The sequence below is a fragment of the Notolepis coatsorum genome (assembly GCF_963971535.1).
Source record: "Notolepis coatsorum genome assembly, chromosome: 10".
NCBI classification, from domain to species: domain Eukaryota; kingdom Metazoa; phylum Chordata; class Actinopteri; order Aulopiformes; family Paralepididae; genus Notolepis; species Notolepis coatsorum.
Genome location: NC_140174.1, coordinates 89,578,647 through 89,601,199, shown reverse-complemented (window position 1 = coordinate 89,601,199; position 22,553 = coordinate 89,578,647). Strand labels below are relative to the sequence as shown.

The following is a 22,553-nucleotide window of genomic DNA, read 5'->3' as shown; positions in this document are numbered from 1 at the left end:
CACAATAGCCCTCTATCACCTAAAACCCCCCTATGGGGAAATAGGCTTATACCTATCTTATACCAGAATAGAGACTTTGAGTCCTGGCCTTTACAAGGTATCACTCGACTGGAACATTGTTATGAAAATGATGTTTTTATGTCCTTCCAGCAAATGAAAGAGAAATATCAACTTCCTGGAAGAGATTTCTTTAAATACCTGCAACTGAGAGATTTTGTGAGGGTTAACACTCAAGGTAAATGGAAACTACCAGAAAAATCTCCCATTGAAAGTCTTTTTCATAATGACCAAAGGATGGTGAGAACCATCTCTCAAGTCTATAACACCTTACTACCCTCTCTGCCGACCACTGAACCTGATAGGTCCAGGACTAGATGGGAGAGAGATTTAGACACAGAAATTGATCCAGGCCTCTGGGAGGACCTATGTAAAGATGGGGTCACATGCACACTAAATTCAAGATATAGACTGATTCAATTCAATTTCCTGCATCAGGTCTATTTTACCCCCTCCAAATTACATGGGTTCAACTCTAGTATCTCGTCCCTCTGTTTTAGGTGTGGCCAGGAGGAGGGCACGTTCCTTCACTCCACTTGGCATTGCATCAAACTGCAAAGTTTCTGGGAGCGGGTCTGTGAGGCCATATCACAAATTCATAATATAACATTTCCGACTGATCCCGAATTATGCCTCCTTGGTAACTTTACAAACTCAAACCTTACACGCAGTCATTCCATCAAGCTTACAGAACTCCTCCTGGTTATTGCCAAAAAATTTATTGCAACAAAATGGAAGTCAGATCTCCCTTTGCCATTTGGGATGTGGCTTTCAGGGGTGAAGAGCTGTATCCCTCTAGAAAAGGTGACTTATTCACTAAGGAACAGGGTTGATCAGTTCAATAAAATTTGGCAGCCTTTTCTGGACTATCTTGGAGGTCTCCCACCCGACTTGACTGAATGACCTCATTGATCTCTCTAGTAGCTCCATTCTGGTAAAGATGTGTTAAAGATGTGTTGAGGACATCCTGTATGCGACGTAGTTATCATGGGTATCTTTTTATCTACAAAGCAATTATTGGCAACCTTCCACCTTATATTACATCTTTGTTGGTCTGGAGTGCTGTCACCTACCAAACTCGTTCGAATGATCGGCTTGTGCTCAGGGTGCCTCGAGTTCGGTCTGAGCTTGGAAAATCTGCCTTCTCCTACGATGCTCCATACACATGGAATACCCTGCAAAAGACTCTAAAGCTCGGAACATTCCCGTCATTCATGGAGTTTAAAGGCATTGCACTTGACCTATGTACTGAATCATGTAATTGTTTTTAATCCATCATTGTAGTAATTGTAATTCATTGTAATTATTAACTGTTATGATATTTGTGTCCTTTGTTAACTCGTCATCACTGTAAATGAGGGAAACCTCAGTGCTTTCACGAGTATAAATAAAGGTTTGAAATGAAAATGAAAATGTATCTCTCAATGTCTCTGAAAATATTGTAATTTTTTTTAGTTGTTGTTTGTTTCTGTTTTCCTGATGTGTTTTTTTACATATGTAGGGACCTTTATCACTTTATCTTACACATTTACCATGGCGTATATAGGCACCCACATGTAGTTGTTGTTATTGTTGCTGTTATTACTGTCCTGTAATTGTCTCAGTATTGTCATTTGTGTATGTTTTGAATAATGGAAAATCAAAATAAAATATTAAAAAAAAAAAAAAAAAAAAAAGGAGAATGTTTCTATTGCTTTACTACAAGAAACCCATATGGGACCCAACGACACCGCTAAACTCCAAAAGAGTTGGGTGGGACAGGTCTTCGCCACAAACTATTCTACATTTAGTAGGGGAGTGGCCATACTGATCAATAAAAATCTCCCCTTTAGACTCATAACTTCCTCTTTAGATAGCCATGGTCGCTATGTGATTATCAAAGGGGTTCTTAAGAGTAAAGAAATGACATTTATGAATGTATACTGTCCCCCAGGCTACTCCCCCGAATTTCTATCCAAAGTATTTACTGAATTTAATGGCCTGGCCTCTGAGAATGCTTTTGTGGGCGGAGACTTTAACTGTCTCTTATACCGTCTCTTGACAAACTCCCACCCAGTTTGGTTCCCCCCTCTAGGCAAGCAAAGATGCTCTCCTCCCTATGTACAGACATCGGATTCTCAGATGTCTGGAGAACCCTTTGCCCATCCGAACTGAAGTTCACCTTTTTTAGCGGCCCACATAAGAGCAACAGTAGAATAGACTATTTCTTCATCCCTTCCTCTAAGCTCTTTCTAGTATCATCCTGCACAATCGGAAGTATTGTTTTATCGGATCATGCCCCTATATATCTGGTCTACTCCTTGTCAGAAGAGAGGGCGCTGTCGAGACGTTGGCGTCTTAACCCATACCTCCTCAAGGATGATAGGTTTGTCTCCTATTTCGAATCGGAATTTAAAATGTTCTACTCAATTAACTCACATTCTACGGATAACCCGTCTCTGCTCTGGGAAACATCCAAGGTCTTTTCTCGCGGACTGATTATGTCTTACGTATCATCCAAGAAACGCAAGAAAAATGAACAATGCAAACTTCTTGAATCCAAACTAGCCGACCTTGAGAATCAACATGTTTCAAACCCAGCCCCGGCTGTGCTTATAGAGCTTACGGCCACCAGAACTGCGTTAAACACTCTTCTGATCCAGGACGCCGAATACAGAGAATGTACGAACACGGTGACAAGCCTGGCAGGTGCCTAGCTAACTTGGCAAAAAAGAGGGCTGACACCCAAGTAATAGCCTCAATCTCGGACTCAAACGAGGTAAGGTCCTTTGACACCAAAACTATTAATAAAGAGTTTGCCTCTTTCTATGCCCAACTCTATAGGACTGAACAACCCGATGGTGCTCTCTCTGACATGCAAGCTTTTTTCGCTGACTTGCACCTCCCTAAGGTATCGAAAGATCAGAACTTGCTCCTTAACGCCCCAATTACGAAGGAAGAAGCTCTGTGCGCCCTTAACACTTTGAGAGCCAGCCGTGTTTTCCTTTTTACCCCCTTGAATGCCCACATCCTCTCCAATGTTAACGTTAATATTGCCTAATCTATGTTTTAAATTATGGCTATGTGTCTAATCTGCCCGTCGCATTATCAATGACCTATTTCCAGTCAACATTGTCGAAGCAGATTGTTTTTTTATCGGTTAATTTCCGTTTCATAGCATTTAGAAAATCCCTAGTTTTCACAGAGAAAAAAGAGGTTTCCATGATAATCGCCTTTTACTGGAATATTCTAGAACGTTGTCATTGTACGGCCTATTTATGAATCGTTTTCAAATAAACGCTAGATTATCGATAGTATATGTGTATGCATGCACGCTCGTGGCGCGCGCTGAAAATCGATTCTCCTATTTCCTGACGGCGCGCACAGTCAAACAGCGATATCACATAATCACATAAAAGCTTATATATCCGTGAAAACTAGTCTGATTATCCTTAGACTTGTAACATAGATTCCTTACCTGAGATCAGATGGTATCCAAATGGATTATTCCAATTCCTGATCGGCATTCGAAAAAATCTATCTTTTTATTGATTCACCGTGTATACAGTAAAACACATTCCCCCGCGGCTCCGAGAGTCCAGCATGAAGCTGGTAGATGCCGGCTGCGTGAGTGAGAAGTAAAATGTGGAGTGCAGGTATTTTGAGTTCAATCCAAAAGGGTGAATTACCACCTGGGAGACGATAGGGGGCGCTTTTTTCACATCTGAGCGCCTGAGGTAGCTGAATTGCCAACGGTAGACACGGTTGATGAAATATGATTTCAGATCGCTTAAAAAAATAAAAAATACGAGAATTCTCGTGAGTGGGCATTCAACCCGCGGGGGGTAAACCCGAGAAATCTCGGGCATGGCATGCAAAGTGTTAAGGGTATGCCATCTGGTAAGGCTCCGGGCCCGGACAGTTTCGGATGCGAATTCTATAAGGAATTCGGTCATATTCTCTTGGATCCCCTGCTGGCAATGCTTAATCATTCCTCTGAGGTTGGGATATTACCCCAGTCCCTACGGGAGGCTAATATTAGCCTTCTCCTTAAAAAGGGTAAATGCCCTGAAAAGTGCGCCTCCTATAGGCCTATAGCCCTACTTAATTCGGACCAAAAATTGCTCTCCAAGATCCTTTCCATGCGCCTAGAAAAAGTGCTCCCTTTCATTATAAACGAAGATCAGACTGGTTTTATTAAGGGTAGGAACTCTACCAACAACATGAGACGGTTCCTTAATATCATCCAAATGACTCGTGAGATAGACCCCCCCGCGGTGGTTCTGTCTCTTGTTTCTAACCCTCGCTGAATTTGGCAGAGGAAACACTTTTATTGACTGGGTCAAGGTTCTTTACAACTCACGGATGACGGCGGTTCTGACTAACGGGCTTAGGTCTAACAACTTTCCTCTACAACGGGGGAATCCCCAGGGGGACCCTCTTAGCCCTTTACTATTTGACATGGCCATAGAACCACTTGCTCAGGCCATTAGGCAGTCAGCCGCGGTCTCAGGTATTATGGTGGGTGAGAGGGAGCACAAAATCACTCTTTACGCGGACGACGTACTGATCTTTATATCTAAACCTGACTCTTTCATTCCATGTCTAACCCGCATGATTTACACATTTGGAACCTTCTCGGGGTACAAAATTAACTTTTCCAAATCCGAAGCAATGCCACTTGGGACACTTAAATCCATCCCGATTCTGCCCGAGCTCTTCCCATTTCGCTGGTCGCCCTCCTGCTTTGTTTACTTAGCAGTATTTGTGACACCCACCTATGATACATTGTTTAAGGCCAACTTTCCCCCCCTCTTAGACACCATAAGGGCAGACTTAGTTAGATGGGCCCCTTTACCAATCTCCTGGCTGGGTAGGATAGCCCTCGTCAAAATGAACGTACTCCCCAGACTATTATACCCTCTCCAAATGATTCCAGTGCTGCTGACAAACAAGATTATCAAGGTGCTAGAAGGCTGGCTAAGCTCATTCATTTGGAATGGGAAGAAACCGCGTCTGAAAATGGCCAAATTACAGATGGATGGTGAAGATGGGGGTCTAGACCTACCTAATATTAGACATTACCAAGTAACTAGCAGCACACCTTAGTTAGAGTACTTGTCGGCTGGTTCAGATCAGACCCACTATCAATCTGGCTAGACATTGAATCCTTGCAATCTAAGTCCCCCCTGTTGAACCTACTATTTATCAAAGACTTTAAGTCTGTTAGGAAAATATGCTCTAACCCCATCACACTATGCTCCGTCAAGGCCTGGAAGACTGTCCGTAAGGTGGAGGGCCGAGCTAAACTGACCTCTCCTCTTACCCCGATCGTAGGCAATCCTGACTTTAAGCCAGACCAAATTGGTGGCGGCTTCAAGACCTGGCATACGCAGGGCATAACTGATCTACAGCTGCAGCAGCGGTATGGCCTATTGAAAACGGAATTTTTTAAATACTTACAAATTAGGCAGTTTATCACCAAGGACACCTCACTGTTAATTAACAGTTTCACCTCGCAGGTGGAGAAAGCCCTCTCCTTGCAGATTCCTAAAAAACAAATATCTATCTTCTATTGTACTCTAAACCTTAATTCATCTTTATCTTCCCTTGTCACTAAACAGTCCTGGGAAAAAGACTTGGACATAGAGATCACGGACGATGTGAGGTTTTGTCCACTGCTCACCTACTCGCTCTGTTCCTTTAAGCCTGTTGCTCACCTACTCGCTCTGTTTCCTTTAAGCCTACTGTTAATCAATTGCATTCTCCTCACCTCACTAGCCCCCACCCTCGCGTTCGTTTGCTCTTCAGCAACCACACCCTTGGACTACCTGTCATTATGTGTTTGATTGGTCTGGTGCCGAACACACACTTTTAGTTCGATTATCAATTACCTCCCGCACCTGATGTGTATTCTAATTAGCACCCCTGTGGGCTTTAAGTACCTGGCTCTTCCCCTCTGTCCCTTGTCGGGTCGTGCCGTATCATTCCGTATCATATTCTCTATCACCAGGACTCCTTCGGGAGGTCCTCTGTCTGTTTATGCTGTTTTCATCTCCGGCGTGAGATGCGCTCCAGCCTTCGCCTCCTGTCGCCGTTGCCTGAGGGAGACACTGGACTGCGCTCTCTAAACTTCCACGGGAGGTATCCCAGTGATCCACTTCAGACCTCCGCGCAGCAGACGTCCTGACGCGCATCCAGACCTCCGCGCAGCAGATGCCCAGACGCGCATCCAGACCTCCGCGCAGCAGACGCGCTCTTCACTCCAGACGCGCATCGCTTCCTAATACTCTACGGGAGGATGCGTCTCTCCGAGCCGGCGCGCTCTTCCGCGCAGACGCGCTCTTCACTCCTGACGCGCATTCAGACGCACTCCAGATGCGTCCTCCTTACCGGCGCGTACTCCAAGCAGACGCGCACCCCTCAGACCTCCGCGCCAGATGCGCCCTCCGTACCGGCGCGCACTCCAAGCAGTCGCGCACCACTCAGACCTCCGCGCCAGATGCGCCCTCCGTACCGGCACGCACTCCAAGCAGTCGCGCACCACTCAGACCTCCGCGCCAGATGCGCCCTTCGTACCGGCGCGTACTCCAAGCAGTCGCGCACCACTCAGACCTCCGCTTGGACAACCCGTTTCCCCGTGGCGACGCGCTCGCCCCGTTTTGATCCAACTCTCTTTACGCACAGCGCCTGGGTGAGTTTTTATGACTGTCTTTGATCCTATTCGTTTTTCGTGTGTTTAATGACACTGAAGATATCCTGCTTTTTGTCAGACTGTCACTCACCCAGCGTCAGCTTTTTGGATAGTTCATTGGGATAATCTTTGGCCTTAACATCGCTCACTGTGTGTATACACACCGAAGATATTATTCACTTGGATTTGTATTTTGGGACTTCGCTCACAGTGTTTATTTGCACCGAAGATTCTATCACGTGGATTGTGTTTGGGACGTTACTCACAGTGTGTATATACACCGAAGATTCTGTCACTTGGATTACTCTGTGACAAGTCACCTCTCCTGTCACCTGCTCTGTTCCCCATTGTACTCTGAGCTAACCCACTCCCTCTCTCCCTCTCGGTCCCGTTTACCCACCTCGGAGATCTGCCGAGAGAAGTCTGCAGAGCGGCTCTGATGTACCCACCTGCTTCCCCAGACTAACCATCCCGGGAGAAGCTGCAGAGCAGCAACATTCATTAATGCTTATCCCAGGCGTTGTCTGTTTTCTCTGTCCCAGTATGCAGCTCCAGCCCTCGCCCTGTTCCAAGGCCTTACCCTGTTTTTCTCTAGTCCTCCTAGTCCTCCCTGTCTAGTCCTTCCAGTCCTCCCTCTCCCCAGCCCGCCTCCGCGGGCCTCTGTCCCTGTTTCCCCACTCAAGTCCTCCTAGTCCTCCCTGTCCCCAGCCCGCCTCCGCGGGCCTCTGTCCCTGTCTCCCCTCTCTAGTCCTCCTAGTCCTCCCTGTCCTGTCCTCCTAGTCCTCCCTGTTTCCTGCCTTGTCCCTTGCCCCGGCCCTGTTCCGTTAGCCTTCCCTTAGCCTTCCCCTTAGCCAGCTCGCCTCTTAAAGGCACTGTACCTTTCCCTTCTTGTTATCCAGTAATTTGTTTCTCCCTTAAAGGGACAGTGCCGTTTTTCTTTGTTCTTCAATAAATGCCCAGTTCTTGGCTTACTCTCATACCTGTCTTGTGTTGTGCGATTGGGGTCGGTTACAAACCATAACAGACGAGGACTGGCAGGATGCATGGACCTACGCAAAAAAAATCTCTGTTTGCAACCGCACCAAGTCTATCCAAATTAGAATCTTACACTGCATTCATATTACCCCTGCCCTTAAGAGTAAAATGGATCCCAATGCATCCCCACTCTGCTTTAAATGCAAGATAGAGATTGGAAACCACGTCCACTGCTTTTGGTCCTGTGTAAAGCTCCAGAGCTATTGGTTCAACATCGTAGAGGAACTATCTGATATATTCCAGACCCCCATCGAACTGGATCCCCTCTGCCTCTTACTAGGCCTCCCAGATATTCATATTGCCAATTTCAAACATAGGAGACTGTTCAATTTGTTGACATTTGCTGCTAGGAAAAACATTCTGTTGTTCTGGATCAAGGACGAGGTCCCATCAAAGAGGTCATGGCACAATATTATAATGGAATGCATTCCCTGTAAATACATAACGTGCATGCTGCACTCTAAACTGGACACTGTCTATGAAATATGGGACCCATATCTGTCTCATATCGGGCCTGCACTGTCTGCCACTGTACTTGGTGGGTTTCCCCATTACCCATAGCCTCCTTGTGGACCAATGTTGCCTTGTGTTGTTTTGTTAATGCTGGTATCGTTGTTGAGGGTATCATGACAATTGTAAAGGTGCAAACGTGTTCATGCCCACATACACACACACACAACACACGCACATACACACACACAGAACATATGCACTCACACATATGAAGCATGCACACATAAAATGCACAAGACTTACTAAACACACACATAAAACGCACACATAGGGTACGCACAAGCACATAGGTAAAACACACATATAGTACACATACACACACACGTCGCACACTTAGTCTATTTTAGTACATCTATCCTAACACTGGCAGGGATCCGAATCCTCAAGAGCCACCTCAAGGATACACAAACATGGTTGCTAGTGCCTGAGCCACATTTATTTTAATTTTTATTTTTATTATTTTACTTTTTCTTGTTTGTCTGTCTCTTGTCAAGGTCATTATGATTCATGTTACTGTTATTATTGTTGTCGTCACTGTTGTCATTGTTATTATTATTATTATTATTATTATTATTATTATTATTATTATTATTATTATTATTATTATTATTATTATTATTATTGTACTGTTATGTTCTGTTCTGTTTTATGTATGAAAAGAAAAGAAAAGAAAAACATTTATAAAAAAATATATATATACTTTTGCTCACACAATATCTTGAATGAATGAGTTTATTTATTTCGAACATAAATTGAAAATAAATAATAATAAAAAACAAGTAATAAACAGATTAAAAAACAAACAAGCAGTTCATGTATAATATTGTAAAATAGCTTAGACATAGCCTACTTGCATAGAATAGTCATGTATAATAATGTATAATATTGCTGCTACATTTCCCCAAGGCGACCAATAAAGGAATATCTTATCTTATCTTATTTGATCTTATCTCAGGAGCTGGAACTGGTGGAGGATGTGTGGAGGGGAGAGGCCCAGGACCTGCTCTCCCAGATTACCCAGCTTCAGATGGAGAATAAGAGGCTCCTGATCAGCCTCTCTCTCAAGGACTCGCCCATCACAGAGGAGGAGCTGCGGAAACAGGAGGGTAGGTGTTCACCAGGAGGGGAGGTGTTCACCAGGAGGGTAGGTGTTCACCAGGAGGGTAGGTGTTCACCAGGAGGGTAGGTGTTCACCAGGAGGGGAGGTGTTCACCAGGAGGGTAGGTGTTCACCAGGAGGTTAGGTGTTCACCAGGAGGGGAGGTGTTCACCAGGAGGGTAGGTGTTCACCAGGAGGGTAGGAGCTCACCAGGAGGGTAGGTGTTCACCAGGAGGGTAGGTGTTCACCAGGAGGTTAGGTGTTCACCAGGAGGGCAGGTGTTCACCAGGAGGGCAGGTGTTCACCAGGAGGGCAGGTGTTCACCAGGAGGGTAGGTGTTCACCAGGAGGGCAGGTGTTCACCAGGAGGGTAGGTGTTCACCAGGAGGGTAGGTGTTCACCAGGAGGGGAGGTGTTCACCAGGAGGGTAGGTGTTCACCAGGAGGGGAGGTGTTCACCAGGAGGGTAGGTGTTCACCAGGAGGGTAGGTGTTCACCAGGAGGGGAGGTGTTCACCAGGAGGGTAGGTGTTCACCAGGAGGTTAGGTGTTCACCAGGAGGGGAGGTGTTCACCAGGAGGGTAGGTGTTCACCAGGAGGGTAGGTGTTCACCAGGAGGTTAGGTGTTCACCAGGAGGGGAAGAGCTCACCAGGAGGGTAGGTGTTCACCAGGAGGGGAGGTGTTCACCAGGAGGGGAAGAGCTCACCAGGAGGGTAGGTGTTCACCAGGAGGGTAGGTGTTCACCAGGAGGGTAGGTGTTCACCAGGAGGGGAGGTGTTCACCAGGAGGGTAGGTGTTCACCAGGAGGGCAGGTGTTCAACAGGAGGGTAGGTGTTCACCAGGAGGGCAGGTGTTCACCAGGAGGGTAGGTGTTCACCAGGAGGGTAGGTGTTCACCAGGAGGGGAGGTGTTCACCAGGAGGGTAGGTGTTCACCAGGAGGGGAGGTGTTCACCAGGAGGGGAGGTGTTCACCAGGAGGGTAGGTGTTCACCAGGAGGGGAGGTGTTCACCAGGAGGGTAGGTGTTCACCAGGAGGGTAGGTGTTCACCAGGAGGGGAGGTGTTCACCAGGAGGGTAGGTGTTCACCAGGAGGGCAGGTGTTCACCAGGAGGGGAGGTGTTCACCAGGAGGGGAGGTGTTCACCAGGAGGGTAGGTGTTCACCAGGAGGGTAGGTGTTCACCAGGAGGGGAGGTGTTCACCAGGAGGGTAGGTGTTCACCAGGAGGGCAGGTGTTCACCAGGAGGGTAGGTGTTCAACAGGCTCAGCACAGACTGGCACAAATAAACCACAATGGTGTAAACACTGATACATTGTTAGGCAATTGCACAGACACGGAAGGATTCAAATACTACATTTGTGAGGTGGGGATTATTTCTTATTTTTATGTAATTCATAAAGTAAGACCAGAGGTCAGTTGCATAAACTTAGTTTAAGATTGATCTAAGACTGGTCTGAAATCCTCTAGTTAGAAGAGGTCTTGGCTATCTCTCAGACGTGCCTTAGAAACCTACTTTCTACTTATGACCGTGTTACTGAATTATATGTAACCACTAACCAGACACACACACACTTAATCTCTAATCCTAACCCTTTCACAACCACACTACAGAAAGTTAACCCTTTCACTACCACACTACAGAAGGCTAACCCTTTCACTATTACACTACAGATGGTTAACCATCTGTAGTGTGGTAGTGAAAGGTTAACCATCTGTAGTGTGGTAGTGAAAGGGTTAACCATCTGTAGTGTGGTAGTGAAAGGTTAACCATCTGTAGTGTGGTAGTGAAAGGTTAACCATCTGTAGTGTGGTAGTGAAAGGGTAACCTTCTGTAGTGTGGTAGTGAAAGGGTTAAGAACTAGGTTTAGTATTTAGCACAATATTAAAATAGTATGTAATCGGGGCGCCCGAGTGGCGAACCACGTAATGCGTTGCGTCGCAACACGGCCGACCCGGGTTCGATTCCCGGACCCGGCGTTCTTTGCCGAATGTCTTCCCCTGCTCTGTCTCCCATTCCTCCTCTCTCTCTCTCTCTACCGGACTGCCCGGTAGTAAAAACCCAATACAAATCTACAAAAACATAACTTGTCCGAAAGGACAAGTAACATAAAAAAGATGTTATGTAATCTAATAGTATCATGTAATCACACCATAGTAATTACAGCCTTATTCCTATTGATACCAATCAATTGTTGGTATATATGGTATGACTATAGTGATGACCAGTGCGCTCGCTGTGTCCAGTCTTGTGAATGCTGTGGATGTTGTTGCTGACTCATATTCTGGAATTTCACAGCAACAGTAGAGGGCTAAGCCTGTTGTGCCAACCTGGAGTAAGAATGTGCACCTAATATGAGGAGAAAGATATGATCTGGGGGTGTCTATCCACCACAGTGCTGTATGCATTGAAATAACATGTCATTTGCATGTTGACCTTGCACGTTATAGATCTGTAATGCATTGATTATCCACATCTACTTCCTGCAGGTTCTACCTGTGTTCCTTTACTTCCTTGTGTACTTGCATGTGACTATATGCTGCTGCACGCTCACATGGTGACATCAACAAGGAAGGGGGAAGGGGGGGGGGGGGGCAGGAGGCATGCAAAGGAAGCTATTTTTGAACCACACAAAATATAGCCCTTGTGAGAGACAGAAATGATGGCTACTGCTATGTTTACTCTCAGGATAGAAACAGAAAGAATGTAGACACAATTAAATCCACTTTAGTGGGTATTCTACGCTATATCGTCATTACTTTGTCTGCTCTGATGCACATTAACCACCTAACATCATGCATATAAATATACATCATGAATATAAATATGATGTCATAGCAGTCAGCTAATTTTACTCGGGTCCACACAGACACACACACACACAAACACATTACATTAAAAATGATAATCCCAAGGCTGGTGACTCCTATTGTTCAGTATGTAAATGAATTGCGTTGCCCATTCATTGTATTCCCTATGACCTGGTTGGATGCATTACATTATATTTCCAATGTATTTTCTCTATCTTTGTCAGTGCACATACAAGTTTAGGAATGTGTGTGTGTGTGTGTGTGTGTGTGTGTGTGTGTGTGTGTGTGTGTGTGTGTGTGTGTGTGTGTGTGTGTGTGTGTGTGTGTGTGTGTGTGTGTGTGTGTGTGTGTGTGTGTGTGTGTGTGTGTGTGTGTGTGTGTGTGTGTGTGTGTGTGTGTGTGTGTGTGTGTGTGTGTGTGTGTGTGTGTGTGTGTGTGTGTGTGTGTGTGTGTGTGTGTGTGTGTGTGTGTGTGTGTGTGTGTGTGTGTGTGTGTGTGTGTGTTATAAACCTGCAGGTGTGTCAAAGAAGGAGCAGCAGGTGATGGAGAGGCTGAAGAACATAGTGGACAAACAGAGGGATGAGCTCCGGGCTAAAGACCACGAGCTGACGCTGAGGAACGAGGACGTAGAGGCGGTGAGCAGAGGAACAAACTGGCCTCTCAAGACTTTAATGCAATTTGTCATACTAACCAAAATGAGACTGAGAGGCATCTGTCTATCGTACGTCTCACTCTTTCCATGTGAGGTCCTTGTGCCACGTGTGTCATGTTAATACGCACTGTGGAAGTCGCCGTGTGTCTCTGTCACTAAGACATCGATGCCTGGTTAAAGGTGCAGTAAGTGGTCAAATAAGTGGTCTACATGTTAAAATAATAGCTCTACACTCTGACAGCCATCACTGATATAGAGTGTTTGGTCAGTAACATGGGTCTCCCAGTCCCTCCGCTCTGCAGTAAACATAAAATAGATTTTCTGGTATCCCGTTCGCCTGTAGCCTTTCTCCAACGCGTTTGTGTTTCCGCGTCTCTGATTGGCCAGGTCATGTGACATGTACGCCCAATCGTGGGACCGCAAGTTTCTACACTGGTTAAGCTTAGGCGCTCTTTCGAAGTTGGTTAAGGTTAGAGTTTGTCTTAGAGCAGGGCGATAGAACGCCTGCCCTGATTCCAAACTCTAACCTTAACCAACTTCGAAAGAGTCGCCTAAGCTTAACCAGTGATAAACTAGGCGTTAGGTAGTTTGCAGGCTGTTCAACCCGGAAATAGGCGCAGAACTTGCTGTCCCATGATTGGCGCACATGTCACATGACCTGGCCAATCAGAGCGCAAAGCGGGAACCCGGAAACACGGACGCGTTGGAGAAAAGCTACACGCATCCCGTTCCCCACTTTATCCAATCAGGAGAGAGAACTCCACACTGCAAAATGGTCTGACAAAAATAAGAAATAAAAACTAGTTTTAAGCAAATGTATCCTTGGAACAAGTAAAATAATCTACGAGGGCAGTAAGCACATTTGGCTTGGCAAGATTTCTTGAAATAAGTAACAATATCTAGGGTTCTCTCTACTGATTGGATAAAGTGGGAAGGGATACCAGAACATTTATTTTGTGTTTACTGCAGAGCGGAGGGACTGGGAGACTCTTGTTACTGACCAAACACTACATCAGTGATGGTTGTTCGAATGTAGAGCTATTTAACTCATATCTTAACAAGAAAATACCACTTACAGCACCTTTTAATAATAAAAAAAAAAAAAAGAAGAAGAAGAAGAAGTTTCAGCCATTGAAAATAATCTTTTCTCTCACAGCTCCAGATGCAGCAGCATCGACTGATGAAGATCAACCAGGACCTTCGTCACCGGATCGGCGTGCTGGAGGCCCAGGGCAAGGCTTCCATCCAGCAGAAGGCCGAGCTGGAGGCGGCCGCCCAGGTGCGGCAGCAGGAGCTGGGGGCCCTGCGGCTCGAGGCAGCCAGGCTGGTGGGGGAGCGCCGCGCCTGGGAGTTAGAGAGAGAGATCGCGGAGCAGGAGGAGTTCTCTCACTCTAAATCTGTCGTGTCGGTGTCGGCGAAGACGACTGTGAGCGAACAGTCCTCATTTTCACACCGTAATCTGTTCTGTCAGCTCGCGAACCACGATTGTGAAATTTAGATGTTGCATTCGATGAAGTCAACCTTTTAGAATAGAATAGAATAGACTTTATTGTCATTATACTTGCGTACAACGAGATTAGATAGATAGAGAGATGGATAGATAGAGATCTTTATTGATAATGAAAACATATATACAAGTATACATATAAAGCTCACCATTATAGACTGAACAGAATGGGTCTTAAACAAGACTCCAAATGCTCCTTATGCACAAATGGGGACGAGGGAACATTTATGCACATGTACTGGGACTGCCCACCAGTTAAGATATTCTGGAAAGAGGTGACCCAGCAATTATCAAATCTCTTAACTCTGAATATACCTGTACACGCCTCTGTATTACTGCTGAATGATGTTTTTGAGTGTGCAGTACATCCACAGCTAAAGAGATTGGTTTTATCGGGTATCACAGTGGCTAAAAAGCTGATAGCATCACGATGGTTCCAACCGGAAAAAAATTGCCGAAAGGTCTGGATTATTACATATCTCGATGTGATTTATCAAGAAATATCTACAGCAAGAATTTTGGGTCTCAATGAATCCAAAATGACAATGTGGTTAGAAGTGGTGGAGAGAATAAAAGCTAGCATATAATGGTAGTGTCTGGTTAGGAGCGAGGGATAATGGATGGATTATCCAATGGGGGGTCCGGGAGGGGGGGGTACGAGCTAGAGCATATGTGTGTAGGGTATTAGATAGCAGGTATTAGGGGTATATCCTGTATAAGACATTTAACTAAATGGTGATTTCATTGGATGTGCACTGTTAATAATGCTTGTATATCTTATCGTGTGTTGTCATGTTTGTTTATATGTTTGTTTAAAAAAATATACAAAAAAAATATACAAAAAAAAAGAAAAGCTCACCATTATCAAAAGGATAAAAACACAATAAAGCTTACAGCTTATTTTTTCCATTGCGGACTCGAATTTAAGGTGCTGGTAATAGAAAATAAGCATAATATAGAATAGAATAGGAATACTTTATTCATCCCGAGGGAAATTTTGCACTACAGATCGCTCACAGTAAACAGTAAACATTTAGGTAGGCAAAAACAAAAGTCACGAATAAGAATAAAAATAAGACTCAAATACGGTCCCGGATATACATTTCCTATGTTATGTATATACATTCTAATATAAAATATACAGTCAAAATATACAGAAATGTAGTGTGGAATTGTACAGTGTCATATCACAATACTATACAATATGATACTATACACACAAGTAATAAAAAAGAAACAATGTCACAATACTATACAATATACAGAATATACAACAATCACCGTGTCAGACAGTAGTGGGTAGATAATTGCACTTGTGAATATTGCACTTGAAGGGTAGAATATTGCATTTGAAGTTGGGAGAAAATTGCAGTGAATGGTTATATATTGCACAGTGTGGGAGGAGGGGGAGAGGGGTGGTATTGTTAGTGCATATCAGAGTCTATTGGTTCTGTCTCTGATGCACCTGTAACGCCTGCCCGATGTTATATTATCGTACTTGGCCATCGCGTCCCGCTCTTAAGCCATACCGAGATATACCTCATCTCATGTACCTACTGTACACCATCAACAAAAAACAAATACACCCACCACCTGCCAGGCCCCGCCCCTATAGAGGCGTACTATAAAGTACTAGGCGTGGTCACCACTCACTCTTCCTCTATTTCGTTTGCATCATAGCGGTCGCAAGTCGCCCTATGTAACTAGTGCTATGAAAAGATTCGAGAAATTGCGTAATGTTGAATGCTTACCGGAGGTTTGCTTACCCCTGGAATCTTCGGGGCATGTTTCAGCGACACGTCGGGCCTATTCTGATGTTTCCTCGTCTTGTGGCAGCAGATCGAGGAACAGCGTGCGAGGTTGGCTATCGAGCCGGCTCGCACACAGGTGAGCCCTGTGTCATCAGGCATTGATGCTAGTGTTAGTAATGCTGGTTTGTTTTGTTACACAACCATGTTGTGTGTCGGCGCCAGGGGCGGGATGGTTTGGTGAACGTTTCACTGCAGTGGACGGGTTCCGAGCGATCCTGGAAGCGTGCTGCTAAACAACTAATGCTAACGCTAAATGCTAAATGCTAACACTACTGCTACACTGTTCTAATGTCTCCGCCGTGGGATGTTGCCGCTTTTCCCTCCTCTTGCCCGGTTCATCAATGAAGGTCAGTCGGTAGCTATTGTGGGGGTTTTGCTGAGTCCTATTTTACCCTTTTTACAGGTAAATGGGTTGACAACAGGGTGTGCCGTGGCTAGGTAGCCTAGCCAGGTAGCGTTAATCCTGTGCCCCGGCGGGGTTTGAACGGTGTTCCCACCCGGAAGCCGATGCTTGAGGCTCGGCGGGTGGCAGTAGAGCTATACTACTGCAGGATGGGACTTAGCGGCGGCCCGTTTTGTGGCTCAGCTGACTCAGTTTTCTGTCCATAGTAGCGTTGAACGCTATGCTATAGTGGGCTGAATGTCTGTCTATGATACAGTTTTCTCTCCTCTCAACCATTCATGCTGACGGTCAATCGGTGTCTATTGGGGGAGTAGTGCGGGGGGGGCTTTGTTTACCTTCATGGGTAAATGGGCTAAGGTCTGGGGCTGGTGTGCTGTTGTGAATATTATGAACGAATGCGGGACTGGTTCTCTCTGGTCCGCCTCCCCTTAATGTTGTGTACATGGGCTTGCTCATTCTACAGTATTTTCATGGTGTTAGTTCTTTTATTCATTAACCCTTTCATGGTGCACACCACAGTGGAGGTTGCTGTTTGCAACCACCACTGGTGCTCCGTGTTAACATCAGTCCTTTGCTTTTGACATGTTGAAACAGTGCCCCGCCCGGCCGACGCCATGAGGTGGGTCGGCCTGGCGAGTGGCTGGTGGGCTGCTAAAGCCTGTACCGCCACGGTATGGAATTGGCAGCGATTAGTAACTGTGTTCGAATTGCTGTTTTTTCTATCAAAAAAATGGTGTCTGGTGGCGGGGCCTTGAGGGCCAGCCGACGTCGACACATCGCGCAAGGTTGTTGACGTTATTAGCTTTGACCTAGCCGCAAGCTATAACCGCTCAGGGTTCCCCTCTCTCCGCAGAGGATTTTGGTCTGCTGGAGCGCGGGCGGTATTGTCCTAGGCCCCACACCGCCTCACACCGCACAGCCAGAAGAAGAGAGAGCACGGCCTCGTCAGCGGCGATGACGAGGCCCTCGACAGGCGGCCATGTTTTCCCCCGCCAGAGGTATCCTGGGCGTTGAATCGACAGGTGTCCACAAGGCCGACAGCCTGGCGGCCGAGGGATCGGCCATGTTGGATGGGCTCGGCTTGAAAAACAAGCCGTCGCCGTCCTGCCGCGAGCAGCCCGCTCTCCAATCACTCCCTCCCCCAACGCCAGCTGAAAAAGGGGGCTCTGATTGTTTCCTTTGGCTGCAGGCCGCGTGCCTTCGTTGAAGCGCGGGCGGCCCCACTTTTCGCTTCTCATGGGGACAGGGGCTGACACCCAGTTGATGGCTGAGCCTGGGTCTGTCCGTGAGAATGTTGTGCTGTCAACCGGCTCCCACACCATAAGCTGTGTTGGTTGAGCCTGGTGTTACGTCTGTCAACTATAAGTGTTGTCAGCAGGGGGGCTCGAAACCTTTTGAGACACACAGTGCGGGCTTCCCCGGCCTCGCCTTCGCCAGGCCAGGTATCATGTTGGTGCCTCCCACTCCTGAAAGATTGGCAGTGGTCTCGCAGGCGCGCGTGATTTGGGTGGTAGTAATATCACTGCAGGGCTACGGTGTGTAGGAACCCATGGGGTCCTCACGCCTTGCATGTCCGGCTGCAGAACAACTCCTCAGCATGTTCTGGAGGGGTGTTCAGTGGGGGGGCTTTTGTCACCTAGATTGATGTCAGCTTCCCCCGTATCAAACCGGCCCTTTCTGTCGGGGTCCCCCCTTGGGTGCGATTGCCTCGTGGGTAGTGTCAGGTTCCGACCCGACTCCACGGAACGCTCTGCTCGCAAGGGTCCAGGGTTGGCTACGCACAGCGGGTGGGACCGGGCCGACTATCTACAGTTCCTGGCGGACCTGCGCCACATGGCGGCGGGTGCGTTGGGAGTGTCATCACATATGACTACGGCAGTACCATATGTCGAGGTGGATGGAGAGAACGCTGAGGCGGGGACTTGTGTTTACACAACCCCACCCGTTTTCGGGTTTGGTACAGACCCTATTGTCAGGGTCACCAGCAGTGACAGCTCTGGTCAACGAGATCCAATCTCTGTGGACGAAGCAAGCCATCGTCGTGGCGTTCTCCTCCCGGTGTTCTCTGGTGCCTGAGAAATCGGGAGGGGGGGTGTCAGACCCATGCTGGACCTGTCCCATGGGAAGGTTCAGCATTTTTTGGATAGTCTCCTACCTGTTGAACACTGTCAGGTGGGGATCTGGTTCTCTTCCATAGACCTGTAGGATGCGTATTCGCATCTCCGATCTTCCATCCTAGGGCTTACCTACGCTTCCTTTGCAGGGTTAGCGTATGAGTACCGGAGGCTGCCGTTCGTTTTTTTTTTTTTTTTTAAACTTTATTTTTTAGCGTTTATCGCTTTTCTGGTCAAGCATGACCGACAGTTGTAGGGTGAAACGGGAGAGAGAGCAGGGGGAGACATTCGGCAAATGACGGCGAGTCCGGGAATCGAACTCGGAGTCAACCAGATCCGTGACGCAGCACGGAGCCCCGCGACGCAGCGCGGTAACATGGTGTGCTACTGGAGCACCCTGCCGTTCGGTTTTCTCTGGCTGCCCGCATCTTCACCAAGTGCGTGGAGGCCACACTGGGGCCTCTGCGTCGTCAGGGGTTACGAAGTGTATTCTGCCCTGACGACGTTCTGGTCCTTCGCGGTCAAGGTGGATCGTCGGGTCTCGTACCAGGCAGGTCCCTACCAGCCTGGGGTTTGCTGTAGACTGGAAGTAGAGTACTCCTCTTCCCAGTCAACGGTTGGAGTGCTATGGGCATCCCTCTCAGAGCGTGTTGTCGACACGCTCGGGAGGTTCCGTCCTAGGACGGTTACGGCGCTGTCTCACGTCACGTTTTTCACCGACGCCTCCCTCGCTGGAGACGCGTCGGGCCAACGCAGTAGGGGGCAGCTGGCAAACCATGCTGCCCGGTCTGCGCTACGTTCAATGTGTTGGTATTGAAAGCGGTCCTTCTGGTCCTCAAACGGTGTTGATCAGGACGGACAATACGACGTCAGTGTCGTATATCGACAGACAGGAAGGAGTACGCTCCCCCCGTCTGCACCGGGCGGCGGGCGGCTGGCTATGGGCGTCCTCCATCTGCGCGGCCTGAGGGCTTCCCACATCCCCGGCAGGGTGAATGTGGGTACAGGTGTACTGTCGCGGAGCGGTCCTCATCCTGACGGGTGGGGATTATGTCCGGACATAGCCAGGCATCTGATGGTTTGGCTGGTGAGAGGGTAAGTCTGGAGAGGATGGACCCTTCTGTGGTTGATACCATCCGGAATGCGCATGCTCCCTCCACTGTTGCGCTTACGCGGGCAGATGGCGTATGTTCCAAGAGTGGTGTAAGGGAGGGATTTGAGGGTGATGTTTTGTTCAGCCACCCTCTTGTGAAGCGTTTCCTGCTTGGCGCCCGACGCGTTAAGCCGGTAAAACGCTCTTTGGCTCCGAGTTGGGATCTTCAATTCGTCCTCGGTCGGTTGTCCTTGGCCCCGTTTGAGCCTCTTGAGCAAGCGCCGTTGGAACAGGTGTCGTTCAAGACCGTGTTCTTGCTGGCCGTCACCTCCGCTGAACGCGTGGGTGTGCTTTGTGCTCTCTCGGTACGACCAGAGTGCCTGTCTTTCGTTCCGATTGCGGTGCCACTCTGCGGCCTACTCCTGCCTTCATGCCTAAAAATATCCGGAGTTCCTTCCGCTCCAGGGATATTGTGGTTCAGGCGTTTCATCCACCTCCTCACGCTAGTGAGTTGGAGGTGGGCCTTCACCTGTCATGTCCGGTCCGTGCTTGGGGATTTACCTCAGCCATACTCAGGGCCTCAGGGCTACCGATCAGCTTTTTGTCTGTTACGGTGGTTCTCGTGCCAGTAAGGCACTATCGAAACAGCGCCTGTCCCATTGGTTGTGCAAGGGCATTGCCCTCTGCTACACGTTGGCCGGGCTGGAGGGGCCTCGGTGGAGGACATCTGTGCTGCAGCTTCATGGTCCTCCCCGGGTCCCTTCGTAAGGTTTTACCTCATGGACATGACCGGGGGTTCTGTCTCCCAGGCGGTTCTGGGGTCTGTGGCCTCCTGTGGTTCCGCCTGTGCTGTGTGTTCAAGGGGTTCTAGTTCCCTCTTGCTCGCACTCGGGTGGAGTTGACTGCGCCCCCCCTTCATTAGGAAGGATGGGGTGACGGGATTCCCCAACCCCTTGATGTGGGCTTACGGGTCCTCAGGGGGTGCATCTGTCGGGCCTCGCGTCCGCTCTACCCCATATCTCGGTATGGCTTAAGAACGGGACGCGATGGCCAAGTACGATAATATAACGACAGGTTATGTATATAACCTAGTTATATGAGTACTGGCTAAGCGTCCCGCTCTTAAGCGGCCCTGAGTTCCCTTGGGGAATCTTTTCCTGGAAACGGGTTTTTTACGAGAAAGAGTGAGTGGTGACCACGCCTAGTACTTTATAGTATGCCTCTATAGGGGCGTGGCCTGGCAGGTGGTGGGTGTATTTGTTTTTCGTTGATGGTGTACAGTAGGTACATGAGATGAAGTATATCTCGGTATGGCTTAAGTGCGGGACGCTTAGCCAGTACTCATATAACTAGGTTATATACATAACCTGTCGATAACAGGTCGAACAGGTGGAAGCCAGGGTGTGAGCTGTCCTTTTGTTTGACTGTATGTGCCATACGTGTTCTAAAGTGGTTATAATGTCTCCCAAACACAGTCCTCGGCAGCAGCGACGGTCGACTCCATCGCGCGAGACTCGGTTTGGATGGAATGCGGCCTGGCTGATGGCGAATCAGAAAACAGTCCTTCACTCCTCCCAGACTCCACAAACAGGAAGTTGAATGAGGGGGGTGATGAAGACGAGGATGTGGCAGTGTTGTTATTGGTAACACCTGCTTAAAACCTTTGCCTGTACACAGATTTGCTAAGATTACAACTGAACCCTAGTATCAGACTATTTACAGAAAACAGTGTGTGCTCTTCTGAAAGCTCTGGTTCCCTGATGAGCTTTTTTAGTGTGAGCATTATTGTACATGCTATCATACAGAGTTAAATGGGTTATATGCAGGTGTATGAGTAGGTATATAGAAAGGATTATATGCAGGTATATTCAGACAGATATGGATATATACAGTATATGCAGTATATATACATAATTACATATATATACGGTATATACAGCATTATTGTACATGCTATCATACAGAGTTACAGTATAGGCTATAGTTTGAGGTAGGTAGTTATGATTATTACAGTGTAAGTGTACTGTGATTACAGTGTAAGGCAGTCTCCTATGTGTTGTGCTTTTTTTGTTTACAGTGGAGGATTTGACTTGTTGTGTATACAATACTGGAATGCCTTCAATATTCTTTCACCAGCAGGATTATGGAGTTTCTGTTGTCATATACTGTAGCCCATGCCGCTGAGAGAACTAAATTGACCGGAGCTCTGGCGTGTGTGTTCTGGCACTAGGACGCAATGTGCGAGGAGGAGCGAGAGGAGGAGACGGACAAACCTCGCTTCACCCTCCAGGAGTTGCAGGACGTCATACAGGAGAAGAACGAACTCAAGGCTCAAGTCTTCATGCTACAGGAGGAGCTTGTGTATTACAAAATGTCAGTTATTTGGCTGAGATATTGTAGGTTTAGGTCATTGACATAGCACTTATCTAAACATTAATGATTCCTATTTGCCTCATCAAGAGTTGTTTTCATTCTTTTTGTTGCCACTACCTCATAGACCAGTGGCTCTCACCCAGGGCCCTCTGGGGTCTCCAGCTACTAAATGAAGATTGTTTATTTTCACTAATCATTGACTAGAAGTTAGATCCCAATGAGAAATGAGGGTCTTATCCAATGGGGTTCCCTGGCCTGATGTGTATCAACAAAAACACGGTAGACTAATGCACTACTAGACACTCAGTACACTACTAGACACTCAACACACTACTACAATCAACACACTACTACACTCAACACACAACTATACAACACTACTAGAGACTCAACACACTACTACACTCAACACACTACTA

The 22,553-nt window shown here is 47.3% G+C and overlaps 1 protein-coding gene across 3 annotated transcripts in view; it reads left to right on the top strand.

The window, feature by feature from the left end:
* The window catches only part of LOC311235959 (RILP-like protein 1), a 54,195-nt gene that overhangs the window by 18,987 nt on the left and 12,655 nt on the right, over window positions 1-22,553 (top strand). For 2 of the 3 annotated variants that reach the window (XM_084323502.1, XM_084323501.1), the window contains exons 2-6: window positions 9,234-9,384; window positions 12,698-12,816; window positions 13,990-14,259; window positions 21,237-21,404; window positions 21,992-22,134. In XM_084323502.1, coding sequence (XP_084179628.1) covers window positions 9,234-9,384; window positions 12,698-12,816; window positions 13,990-14,259; window positions 21,237-21,404; window positions 21,992-22,134 — 851 coding nt within the window. The remainder of the gene's footprint in view (window positions 1-9,233; window positions 9,385-12,697; window positions 12,817-13,989; window positions 14,260-21,236; window positions 21,405-21,991; window positions 22,135-22,553) is intronic. The other variant, XM_084323503.1, reaches the window with a different exon arrangement.